The sequence below is a fragment of the Lepidochelys kempii genome, chromosome 5 (assembly GCF_965140285.1).
Source record: "Lepidochelys kempii isolate rLepKem1 chromosome 5, rLepKem1.hap1, whole genome shotgun sequence".
In the NCBI taxonomy this organism is placed as follows: Eukaryota; Metazoa; Chordata; order Testudines; family Cheloniidae; genus Lepidochelys; species Lepidochelys kempii.
The window spans coordinates 47949274-47962971 of NC_136384.1; the positions used below are offsets into that span (position 1 = coordinate 47949274).

The 13698-nt window shown below is 42.8% G+C and overlaps 1 protein-coding gene across 2 annotated transcripts in view; it reads right to left on the reverse strand.

The window, feature by feature from the left end:
• ANKDD1B (ankyrin repeat and death domain containing 1B) overlaps window positions 1–13698 on the reverse strand; it is a 41037-nt gene that overhangs the window by 2043 nt on the left and 25296 nt on the right. The window contains exons 9-13 of one of the 2 annotated variants that reach the window (XM_073344224.2): window positions 13126–13224; window positions 10786–10878; window positions 7945–8043; window positions 2808–2903; window positions 309–507 (exon numbers count right to left, since the gene is read on the reverse strand). In XM_073344224.2, the coding sequence (XP_073200325.2) occupies window positions 309–507; window positions 2808–2903; window positions 7945–8043; window positions 10786–10878; window positions 13126–13224 (586 nt within the window). Of the gene's footprint in view, window positions 1–308; window positions 508–2807; window positions 2904–7944; window positions 8044–10785; window positions 10882–13125; window positions 13225–13698 lie in introns of both variants that reach the window. The other variant, XM_073344223.2, reaches the window with a different exon arrangement.

The following is a 13698-nucleotide window of genomic DNA, read 5'->3' on the forward strand; positions in this document are numbered from 1 at the left end:
TTTCCTAAAAAATATGGAAAGATTGTCAGCAGTCCCCGAGGATTCTGAAGCAGGTGCATGAGTGAGGTCTCTCAGGATGTGTTAACATGAAATTTATTTAAATTCACAATTGAAGTTAATTAAAAAAAAATCAGATAAAATAGCATGAATTTGATTTGAGTGAAATGTCCCTATTTGACTAAGGAAATAATGTGTAGCTGTGAACCCATATGTCAAAAACCAGGTCAGAGTTGACTATAACTCCCAGCAGCCATGTCTTCACCTAAGCTATTTATATACTACTGTACCTGATCAGTGCATTTCATTACCTGTCCACTGTTCTTCAATAGCTTTAATTTGCTCCTCTGTAAACTTCCAGAACAAGGCCAGCGTCTTCCACTCTTGGGGTTTTAACTGATTGTAAGCCAGATTCCAGAGGCAGTAACGGATTTGCTTAGTCTGTGCACTGTGATCTTGTTTGAAGACTAGACTAAAATCTGGTGCATCAACATGGTTTTCTAGATGTTCCTAAAAAGAAAACAAAGATGTTAAATAAGCTGCACAAATTTTAACTACAGATTCAGAAACAATAGTGAACATTTGTACTTGGCTACCCTGACAGTTAAACCACGTTCAGCTGTGGACTTTGAAATCCATTGTCAGCAACAGGTAATTTTCTTAGTGTAGATAAAATAAAGAGTACCCTGTTACCATAGTTTGGCTAGCTAGCAGAGCTCTAAGCAGGGGGGAAATCCCTTTTCCCCATTGCTTAGGGTAACTGCAACTAATCTCAAAACATGGCTGAGCAAAATTAACTGTAGAGTGGACAGGACCTAAAGCCTGTTGTTGTATGAGTTAAAATGTAATATATTAAGATACTTGTCAAATTAAATGCTGATTTCACCAGCAATCTTGCTATAGATTTACTGTTAATATGCTTTTGTAGGTAGGCCCTGTCTATGCTACCGAAATGATCATTTTTAAACATAATTGTGACTAAGCCACATAAGATGTTTTCTGTTGCCTCTGTGAACAGAAAAAACACGTGCAAGCCATGTTTCGTGGTCTGTCTACATTAGGCTTTGTCAAATTTCCTACCACTGGCTCAATGTCCTTAGTGAGGGCACTAGTATAGACAATGCGCTGGTTGCTGGCAAGTTAACCACAGCAACATGTAGACAACTCTCACAGTTAGATGACATGGTTAGAAGCAGAACACAGTGGACCCTTGGAGTCCTTACTTCATTGAGGCTCTTACTAATGGAGCAGCACCAGTGGAGAATCTTGGAAGGGTGGGGGGAAAACAAGGGAGTTTTATCATTGATATCAAAGGGCCAGAATGGTACCTCTATTGCAGACATCTTGTAAGGCCCCAATTCAGCAAAGCATCTAAGCCTGTCAATTCAATGGGACTAAAGTATGTGCTTAACTCTGCTCATAATGGGAGTGGGATGAATATTTTAAACCCCAGAACAGTGTGCCAGGAGAATAAGAGGGTAGCTCTCTAAAGCATCCGAAGTATGGCTTTGGATTGTAGGACATTTTAATTTAATAAAAGTTTTGTTCTAAAATAATGGTTCAAAACAATATAGTTAGAATATTGTAACAGCACCACTTGTTTATTTCCTAGCAGCTTATTGATAATGATGACAGCTTATGATGACTAGCTTATAATACTAGTAATATTTTTGCTACTCCAGCGCCCTTGCCCATCTGTATTGAGATACTTAGCTACAGATAACATGGTAGAAAATAAAACCATAGTGCTTCTAACATCTGTTCAACTGTTTCACAAAAACACCTGCTTATACATCTTTTCTTTTCCTCAGACAGTTAAGTAAATGTATCGAAAGGAGTATTCCTTAGTGCTATCTCAGTGGTCATATTTTCTCCAGGAATGAATAGCCTGACCTCCACTTCCCTTTTAAGCTGAAAGGAATAATAATGTACCTGACAACAATTTCAGCTGGACCAAACCCAATCAGACACACACAGAAGCTGTGTAGTCCGTGGACTTGTTTTCCCCAAGAACTCTGCTTTACCTGCACTGGTTCCCTGCAGCATTAATTATCAGGAAATATGAAGGAAAGACAAGTAATGTATCTGTGTAATAGCTTAGCAATGATAAGCAGAGGTAAAGCAGAGAAAAGATTACAGAGTTACACACTGAAGTATAACAAGGAGGCAGGCAACTGCATGTCTCTCTCAGTCTATTTATATTTCCAAGGAACTAGTAAGAACCAGCAAACATTGTCAAAAGGCAGGTGGTTCCATTGTCTGACTGGGTGTGTGTATTGTAAGTAGTGATATAAGTCCACTTGCCAATACTTATATAATGGTGGGCCTCTCAGCCAGAGGAAATGTCTCACTGGATGCCAGGAAAGGAAGGCTGGTCAGGTGAGAATGCTGTGAGAGACACATTAACTGAACTGAAGCTTAGTTAATGCTTTTGGCTGGTTGCTTTTTTTAAATAGGTGGGGCTTGATTTTCAGAGGAGCAGCCTGGATCTGGAACAGCCTGGCTCCTGGGACTTCATGGAACAATGTGAAGTTTGGTTAACGTTGTCACCTCTGCAGTTTTTTCCATGTGTTAGTGCCTGGGGCAGAGAGGGGAAGGGATATGCCCAAGGCCTCACAGTTAGAGGCAAAACCTGGACTAGAACTCTGGACTCGCCAATCCTGCACTCACTCTTCTGAATTTTGTAAATGGTAGGTGACACTTGGTGATAGGCAAGAAGGAAACCAGCTGAGGCAGAAGGGACTTTAAATCTGGTTAGAATCTGCTTCTTCAGCTACTGGCCCCTTTGGAAAGAGAGAGCTGTTTCGTACCTGTTTCAAGGTGTAATGCCTTTCTGCTTTAATAATCATATCAACAACGAGGGCATGGTTGCTCCTGGATGCGACAGCCAGCGCAGTTTTTCCTTGCTGAAAACAGAGACCGTGAGTTACAGCAGGTGTCCAGGAGACAGGGGCAGAATAGCAAGAATCTAAAGTCTTTGTTTACTGAGCCCTGACATTTGCAAAGAAAATATTTCAATATAATGTTATGCCTCCAGAGTGACAGTATGTCACTGTCGCTGCTCTGGGTGAACTGGAGCCCTTTAGTTCAGTGCATTCCAGACTGCAAATGGACAAGTAGAGCATTTCAGATATTTGTGGTTACTAAGGTAGGGATGAGAAGCCCCTAGCATAAGAACAAGTTTATGTCCCAGACCCTGGTATACTGCTGCTGCTCACCTCTCATTCTCTATTGTGTACTCTAGCCTGTAAAGGACATGGGCTGTTTGAATACAGGGTGGAGCAACTTCTTGGCAGGTTAACTAGGAGGTGGTGCTCAGTGTCTGGTACAGCCACCAAAACACATAAGAACCACTGCTTTAATTCCAGCCACAGAGCACTATTTAATCCATATGAATACTTCTCTACTACTAACAGTTCAAAGCCATGTAAATGCTTCTGTGACTTTACTGGTTTATCTCTGTAATCCTTTTTTGTCACTGGATTTGCACGGAGCTCAGCCGCCCTACATATAAGTATTCTAGATATTTTCCACCTATTAAGGTGTAGGTGATCTGTCACATTAGGACTGAAAGAAATCAGCCTCTAATTAGAGGGCTCAGAAATTAAATTACAAAGCACTTTAACACTCCAGCTATTATAAAGTTTGCTAATATATACCTTCTGAATTCCAGCTCCATTCAAGGTCATTATAATTAGCCCATTTGGGAGCCCAGGAATTTACATTTCACAAAATCCTCATCAGAGAGAGAATATTCTACATAAAAGAAAAGACAAAGGGCCTAAAGAACTTACTGGAACCCACATCTGCCTGGTCGCTCCCCATTCACAGGAGAGCAATCCTGCCTTCTCTAATATATGTTCATGCCATTAGGACACCTGTTGCTATACTCAGTAAGTTACATGACATCCTGACAAATGGGGGGGTTCTTTCCTGGCCACTGAAAAGTCCAATAACCAAGGTAGAATTTTAATGAATCTGGAGAAAGAAACAGGGCCAAACGGAGCATCCTCTGTGCACTAAAAAGCAACAACACGCATCTAGGAGCAGCCCATCACCTTTCTAGCCACAAAAATTGAAGACTCAAGATGTGGGAGGGGAGAAAGGCCTGGCAACAACACAAGATCAATCCAAGCAGGCTGCCTTTTCCCTAACACAGGGATGGGAATGCCCCGACCCACTCACCCCATTCCAAACCAATCGAGAGAGTCAAGGAGCAGGGGTTTTTATTCCCGCTACTTCCTAATCCCCAAGGCCAAGGGCGGGCTTCGGCCCATCCCAGACCTACGCGGACTCAACAAATACATGGTAAAGTTGAAGTTCTGCATTGTCTCTCTAGGGAACATTATTCCTTCCTTAGATCCTGGAGACTGGTATGCCGCCCTTGACATGTGTCAAAGTTTGACTCAGACTCACAATTTATCAGACCACTCTGTTTTATTAGCAAAGCTGCTCTGCTAATACATTTAGAAGTGAGCCCCCCGAGTGGGACTTGTGTCTCTTAATTTATACAGCTTGCTGGAGAACAAGTTACAGAGAAGTTACAGACAAAAGAAGAAAAAGATTTTAGTCACCATCCTTCGAGATCCCTGAGACCAGTCACGTATCTTCAATCTCCTTTAACAGCTTCCAGTTAACTTAACTAATTGCCCTTCACACCTTCCATTCTGATGCCTGCTTCTTAGACGTGCTGGCTCTATCTTAATTGCTTCTCCATTCAAAAGCTAACCATCTCTACGTGTGCTCCCTCAGATACTTTGTAACATGTTTTGGCATGCCCTCTCATATACAATGTATCCAGCATGTCCCCTTATACAACGTTATACTTATAAAATGTTATACTTCCACACATGAATGACGCATACTTCCACACTGTGATCTACCCAGCGCACAGACGGTTCCTTCGCTTTGTGGTCAATCAACAGCACTTTCAATTCACCGTCCTTCCTTTTGGCCTATCTACGGCCCCTAGGGTGTTTACCAAGTGCATGGCTGTTGTGGCTGCCTCCCTTCGTTGACAACGGATCCAAGCGTTCCCATACCTCGATGACTGGCTTATTTGGGGCTGCTCCACGGATCAGGTGCAGTCTCATGTCCAGCTCACCATCAACATGTTCAGTCGACTGGACCTCCTGCTCAATGTCGCAAAATCTACTCTGGTACCAACCCAGAGGATAGAATTCATAGGAGCAGTCTTAGACTCAGGCCTAGCCTGAGCACTTCTGCCGGAAGCACGCTTCCAATCCCTGGTGAACATCGTCCACAGTCTGCAAAACTTCCCAACCTCAGCCGTGAAAACATGCCTATGCCTCCTCAGACATAAGGCCTCTTGCACATATGTTACCATGCACGCCAGGCTGCAGCTACATCCACTCCAAGCCTGGCTATCAACAGTATACCGCCCAGGTCGGGACAGCTTAAGCACGGTAGTTACCATCCCGCCAGGGATATTAGCCTCTCTAGACTGGTGGCTGGACCCCAAATCAGTGTGCAAAGGGGTGCCACTTCACACCCTGCAGCCCCCCGTGTCCCTGGTCACGGATGCGTCATCCCTGGGATGGGGAGCCAACCTTGGCGTCCTCCGTACACAGGGACTATGGTTGGTAGGAGAGTTAACCCTGCACATCACCGTACAGGAACTCAGAGCTGTGCGCCTGGGGTGTCAAGCATTCCGAGAGCGCATTCAAGGCCGTTGTGTTGCAGTCCCCACAGACAACATAACGGCCTTGTTTTACTTCAACAAGCAAGGGGGAGCCCGCTCGTCGCCCCATTGTCAGGAGGCCACTCATCTGTGGGAATTCTGTATAGCCCACTCGATCCATCTGGTGGCGTTGTTTCTCCCAGGAGTCCAAAACACCTTAGCAGACCATCTCAGCAAATCATTTCAGACTAACGAGTGGTCGGTTTGCCAGGACGTCATCCACTCTGTCTTCTTGAAGTGGGGCTTTCCCCAATAGACCTATTCGCCTCTCGCGAGAATCAGAAATGCCAAGTGTTCTGCTTTCTACAAGGACGCTCTCCAGGTTCCCTGTCAAACTCCTTCCTCGTACAGTGGAAGAATCACCTGTGCTATGCCTTCCCTCCATTCCCGCTAGTCCACAGGGTCCTGCTCAAGCTGTGCAGGCACAGAGCCTGTCTGATTTTGGTCGCCCCGGCATGGCCCAGGCAGCACTGGTATACTACTCTCCTAGAGCTGTCGGTGGACACTCCAATTTCTCTCCCACTGTGGCCAGACCTGAGCACTCAGGACCACGGACGACTCTGTCATCCTGACCTGCAATCTCTCCACCTCAGAGTGGATGCTGCATGGCTAACTCCATCTGAGCTGTGCTGTTCTTGCTTGGTACAGCAGGTCCTTTTGGGTAGCAGGAGGCCCTCTACCAGATCCATGTACTTAGCCAAGTGGAAGCGTTTTTCCTGCTGGTGCGCTCAGAGTCATATGGCCCTGCTACAGGCCTCAGTACCTATCATCTTGGACTACCTCCTGTCCTTAAAACAGCAGGACTTGGCAATATCATCCGTCAGAGTGCACCTGGCAGCTATTTCAGCTTTCCACCTGGGCGAAAACGGGCGTTTGGTCTTCTCCAAAGCCATGGTCCGCAGATTTCTCGAGGGGTTGGAGTGCCTGTTCCCACGAATTCAACAACCGGTCCCCTATGTGGGATCTTAACCTGGTCCTCCCCAAACTCATGGCTGCCCCGTTCGAGCCGATGGCCACCTGCTCACTCCTGTACCTTTCCTGGAAGACAGCCTTCCTCGTAGCTATCGCTTCGGCGAGGCGTGTCTGAGCTCAGGGCACCCACATCGGAACCGCCATATACAGTGTTCCATAGGAACAAGGTACAGCTGTGACCCCCCCCCCCGGCCTTCCTCCCTAAGGTGGTGTCTGCCTTCCATCTCAACCAGGACATCTTCTACCCGAAGCCGCACGACTCTCGATGGGAACAACAGCTGCACTCCCTTGATGTTCACAGGGCCCTCACCTTCTACATCGAGTGAACGAAACCTTTTAGGAAAACGTCACAACTGTTTGTTGCTGTGGTAGACCGGATGAAGAGCCTTCCAGTCTCCTCCCAGCTCATCTCATCCTGGATCACATCATGCATCCAGCCAAGTCATAGTACACACGGTGTCCCAACTATGCACCTTACTGCCCACTCCACGCAGACTCAGGCTTTATCTTCTGCTTTCCTGGCACATGTACCCATACAGGAGATATGTAGGGCAGCGACTTGGTCATCGGTGCGTACCTTCGCTGCTCACTATGCGATAATTCAGTAGTCTAGGGGTGATGCTGCATTTGGTTCAGCAGTCCTTCACTCTGCGACATCTCATTCCGATCCCACCGCCTAGGCAAGGCTTCGGAGTCACCTAATTGGAATCAATATGAGCAAGCACTTGAAAAAGAAAAGAAAAACAGCTTTGTAACTGTTGGTCTTTGAGATGTGTTGCTCATATCCATTCCAAACCCGCCCTCCTTCCCCTCTGTCAGAGTAGCTGGCAAGAAGGAACTGAGGGGGCGCTGGGTTGGCTGGGGCATATATCCGGCGCCATGAAGGCGCCACTCCAGGGGGTGCCTCAGCCGACCCACTGAGTGTTGCTGGGGTAAAAATCTTGTGACGATCGTGCACGCGACGCGCACACACCTAATTGGAATGGATATGAGCAACACATGTCGAAGAACAACAGTTCCAAAGGTGAGTAACCATCTTTTTTCGTCACATTTGACCTCACAAATAGCTATTCACTAAAATAAATTCAGATCACTGTGAGTTGTAGCCCCGTGACAGTATGAAAGGGAAACTCTCTTCATAACAGCTACATTCTAGTCATGCTCATTTTATGAAGAATGTTTGGAAACATTGACCTCCACATTTTCAACGAGAGGGGCATCAAAGCAATCATCACATAACTGCAGCGCCATGTGAATAATGCAGTACTCTATACCTTGTCGGCAATCTTGAGATCACAGCCTGCCTTTAGCAGCAGTTCCACAAGTTCCACATTGCCAAGATCAGCTGCCAGGTGGAGAGGGGTTTGTTGCTTCTGCAGGGATTAATACAAAAAAGTGCAGTAAACCAGTTTGTATCTTTGGAAATAAAACACAGATGATTAAAATCCAAAGGTTTATGATGAGAACATGCACTTCACTGGAAAACCCTGAACAGAATGAAGACATGTAACAGCTGAATGATCAAACTGTCAATTTTCTTTCAAACAAGAGAGTGACTGGAGTCTCTAAAGCAATGCATATCACATATGCAGAAATGTTTTGGCTGTGTACATGACTTGTGTTTACATAGATGAGAACTGGCAAAGGAGAAAAGCCTAAAATTTCTCGCATTAGAAATGTTTGTTTCTAAGTAGCAGCAAACCCAGCTGTAGATCATGTTTGCTACCTATGTTACCCTTTCTTTGCCTGTTTAATCGACCAGCTTCACGGACGGTCCATTTTCTGAGAGAGAGAGAATTACAAGCAGATTAGCAGGACTTTATAGTTTGTTTACTGACTGTTCAGAGGGAAGGAGAATCCAGCTTGCGTAAATTAAGTACCACTGAACAGTAAATAGGGGTGAAATTCACCCTGGGAGGAATCTTTGTTCAAGGCCCTGCACACTACTTAAGCCATGTAGTGAAGCTATGCAGAGGGAAAGCAGTGGATAGTCTTGGTGGAATTCTCATGTATTCATTGATTTTAAGGTCAGAAGGGAGCGTTATAGTCATCCAGTCTGACCTCCTGTGTAACACAGGACATGGCATTTCATCAAGCGATTCCAGTATTGAGCCCATAACTTCTGTTTGAGCTACAGCATATATTTTAGATCGACATCCAGTCTTGATTCAATGGGATGGAGAATCCACGGTCTTCCTACGCAAGTTAGCGTACACTCTATGGAGAGAAAAGTCTCCAAACCAGCCCTGGCATCGAAATTGGAGCAAAGCCAGAGGAGGAGCCACAGAATCTGTAATCATGCAGGTTCAGTGGCCTTCAAACTGTGAACAAAAGGCACACAGGCTGGAGCAGTGGGCCCAGGGGTGCTACACTTCAGTTTCATTCCCTGAACCTGAAGATGGGAATCTTGTTGTTGTCCCCACCCCACCTCCCACAATGCTCTTCACTTCACCCACATAAAGCCTAATTACTTGGCCTTTCTGGAGCATTACATTCCAAACAAGATTTTAACTCAGTATACACTGGAATTCAGTTCTAGTAATCACTCCCCTAACAATCAAACTGAATTTCCCACTTTCTTTTCACGATGAACCATTTGCCCCTTGCTTATATCAGACTGAAAGGTAATTCTTTGATTTTCTTTGTTATCTAGTATAGAAAGTATAGGAAAGTATTTAACACCTGTATGAGTGCCACTTCACTGCAGATAAGGTATGTTATTTATGGGAGTGCCATATAAGAATCAAAATATTTTGATACCTTTGAATTGAAAAAATCTCATGTTGTCCACAGGGTCCTTGTAAGTTGAAGATTTTTTGATTCTATGCTCCTGCTAATTTATGAAGTCTGTGGGTCTGTTTAGAGTGATTTTTATGTCTTTATATATCCATTATAAATCTAGCATAAAAGAATGTTAAGATTGCATGGCTAAATGCTCACAAATCAGGAAATGCCAGAGTTACGTTTCCATATGCCTTCTTGTGCTTATGCACCATGATACAGTCTTTGATTGCATGATCACTTACTCTTCTTCATAAAATGTCACAACTTTTTCTACAATCTTAAAAATACAAATACAATATCTCTTACTAGCATGTATTTATCTAAGTGTGCCAGAGATAATAAAAGTAACTTATATATAAGATGGGCCAGAAAAGTTTGCAGAAGTGTGTGTGTTGAGAAGTTAATGTTTTTTGTTTATCTCTTGTATTACTTGAGAAATAGCATGGATCATGTAGTTAAACTGTGTATTATTTTTAATGTTTAGATTTAGAAATATGCAAAATCCTGCCTCTCTCCAGTTCCAGGTGTCCTGTAACAATATTACAAATACAATCCAAGAGTTACAATAGAGAAAAAGCAGCAGATTCCACAAAACCCAGTAGTTCTTCAGAAAACAACATATGCACAAGGAGGCAGAGGAATCTTAAGTCTGGTATTTTCTGACTCTTGAATGCCTAATTGGGCAATTTTAATTTTCTCTTGATATAGTTGTTTTCATGGAATTCCTTCACTGCTTTTTGTTCTTGTTTTTTTTTGGTCAAGGACAAATAAATACCTAATCTGGAACTATTTGACTGGACCTGCACAAGGTTCCCATTAACCAAGGGAAGGGCTTCTATGTGGATCAAAACTTTATGCATCACATCAAGTTTTCAACTGTGTGAGTTAACTGGGATCCTACAAGCCTCTGCCTCATTTAACATGCACCTTAGAAGATCACTTTAAAAGGAAAAAAGTGGGGGTGGATTTAGACTTTTTCTTGAGGAAATAAAATGTTCTTCCATGTTCTGACATGCTGCAGCGGGTTTGTCTTTAGGCTCCAGTAGAGTGATATGCTTTACCAAAGTATTAAATATAAAGTATAATATTCAAATAGAAATTAATGAAAGCATTTTCTGAATATATATCACATTACTGTCCAACTCTAAAACAATACCAGCCGAATGTGTGGAATGAACAACACACTCATGCATAAACCGAAGGCAACTGCCTTTTCTTCCCCCTTTTTGTACTTTGACCTCTTTACAAGAGATATGTAAAAAAACACACACTTATATTTAAAGTGAAGAAAATACAATCTCTTTTTTTGGTCTCTGATTCAGTTTGCTTACCTGATTCAAGGTGTTTATATCATGATTAGCATCCAAGAGGCTAATTACTACCGGAAGGTGATTATTGAGGACAGCCAAATGGAGAGGGGAATTCTGCTGTAGAGAGAAACAAATGAACTGTAAGACTAGTACAATTTCATTAACAATAGCATTCAGATAATACAGGAGAGTCCCATTAAAACCTGTTGCTCAGATTTGAAACACATGGCATGATCCAGTAAAAATTTTCTGTCAAAACATATCTCCTTGGCAGCCAATTGTTTTATACCAGTGGTTCTCAACCAGGGGTACATGTACCCCTGGGGGCACACAGTGGTCTTCCAGGCCAGGGGTTCTCAAACTTTCTTTCCAAGGCCCCCACAACATGCTATAAAAATTCCACGTCCTGTCTGTACCACAACAACTGTTTTTCTGCATATAAAAGCCAGGGCAGCGTTAGAGGATAGCAAGTCAGGTAATTGCCCAGGGCCCCAGGTGATCCTGTGAAGCTAAATTGCTCAGGCTTTGGCTTCAGCCCCAGGTGGTGGGGCTTCAGGTTTCTGCCCTGGGTCCCAGCAAGTCTAATGCTGGCCCTACTTGGCGGATGCCCTGAAACCTGCTCACGGCCCCCAGCTGGGCCCCAGACCCCTGGTTGAGAACCACTGTTCCAGAGGGTATGCGTTCATCTGCATATTTGCCTAGTTTTACAACGTTTACAATTTGCTGTGACACTTTTGTATTTTTGTGTCTGATCTTGAAAGCAAGTAGTTTTTAAGTGAGGTGAAACTGGGCGTATGCAAATCAGACTCCTGAAAAGGGTACAGTAATCTGGGAAGGTTGAGAACCACTGCTTTACACAAAGTGGTACTGTGAATGAGAAGGGCCCATGCAAAAGAGAACTACCTGAATTCTGCCTCACGGATTAAGTATTCCCTGTTATATATTAAAAAAAAAAAATTTCTAAATAACTATTGTTTCCCCCATATTTAAACAAACTGTGATTTAGGGATACCCCTTCATCCTTGTAATACTAAAAAGTCCTTTTAAGGTTGCCAAGAAAGAAATTAAGCAGCTATTCAAAATCATCTGCACTTACAGCTGAGTGACTATACTGTCTTAGAGAAGGTATTTGACACATTTGGGCCCTGGTCCCCAACAGGATGCAGGTCACCACAGAGGTGCAGGGTTCTGGGGTAGATCTAGTCACAGGGCTCAGTTCCTAGCCCCTTACCACTTACAAATGACCCAAAAGCAGCTTTCAAAGAACAAACAGAATAGAGAAAAATGTAATTATTCACTGCATAATGTCTATGAATAATTCTTGGTCTGTAGATTGTCTGCAAGCAGTCCATAATAAGTATTTCATTTTAAAGAAGTGCTGGTATAGTTTTGATTGAATACATTGGTCACATGGCATTATTTCTGTTTGCCCTAGCAACATGATTGGAGGTTGCACCCATTCAATCAAATTGGATGAACTGTGCATAGCTGTGAATCCGGCTTCTGGGAAAATACTCAAGAATACACATTCAAAATCCACTTTCCAGGAATATTCTCTAACATTCACTTAAATATTACTGCTTCGGTGAGCATTCTTGCCAGTGAACTTGTTTGCTACAATATCTGTGGAGAGTGAACACAGCTGGAAGTGAGTTCAGTTTTACTATTCAAGTGATTATTATTGGAAAAAATTATCAGGCATTTGCCCAACTCTAGTCACCATGCAACCATGAGACTGATCAGATCAGTTTCTATGTTGAACCTGTAAACCAGGGAGGTTCCCTGTTAAATAGATCTTTTAGAAAAATCAGCATCAGTTCCAGTTCATTACTCTCTTTTTAAACAATACCCATTTCTTCAAGGCTGTAGAAAAAAAAGCTCTTATCCAGTTTTTTACTGAAGACATTTCAAAGAAAAAAACCCACTGATATTAACATTTTATAAGTTACTGCAGCCATAGAAGGAGAATGTAAATAAGCAGTACTACCATGGCTGACTGGTTTTTAAACTAATAAAATAAACTGTTTCAAAGACTTTAATATTATTTATATAATTGCACCTCCTCCACAGTGATAAAACAAACAGCAAATAGTCAGTAGACAGCGTAGCTGTAGCCAGGTCAGTCCCAGGATATTAGAGAGACAAGGTGCATGAGACAATATTTTTATTGGACCAACTCCCGTTAGCCTGTGATACACAGGAGGTTGGGCTAGGTGATCTGATGCTCCCTTCTGGCTTTAAACTCTATGACTAACAGTAATAGGTAAATGACCACAAATCTCAGAAAAGGCAGTCAAGAAAGATAAAACACGCTTGACAACAATGGAAGTAACACTAAAACAGTAACTGTAATAGACTCACCTCAGGTTTAGGAACCAGATTGATATTTTTACTGATAAGAAATCTGACCAAGGACGTATGTCCATGCCGTGTTGCAATGTGCAAAGCATTACTATTGTGCTGAAAGAAACACATTGGGGAAGGGGGAAAAGACTTTTTACCACTGGAAAGAATTCAGAGAATTATAAAAAACTGTTTTTAAAACATCTTTTGAAACAGAGGAAGCTTCCGTTTAAATTTGTGTTACTGTCAAAACTAGTCCCTTTAGTTAAATGATGAAGTAGGATATAAATTCACACAACATTTTTATGACCGTCAAAGGTACTATAAATCATTACTAGACTACAACACAGGTAGTTGGCAAAATATGTATCCAGCAGTGATGATAATTTACTACTCCTTTTTAATCTACCATAAAAAAGAGAAGAATCAGTTTTGTCAGCCATCCTGTGTCACTGAAAATTAGGATTTCAATTTATCTCCCAGTCCTGTAGCTGGGTATGATCTTTAACAAGTAATTACATTCACATTTACACACTTTGAAAACCACTGAAAAACCTTCCTTTAATACTTCCGCTAAAGGCAGCAAAGATG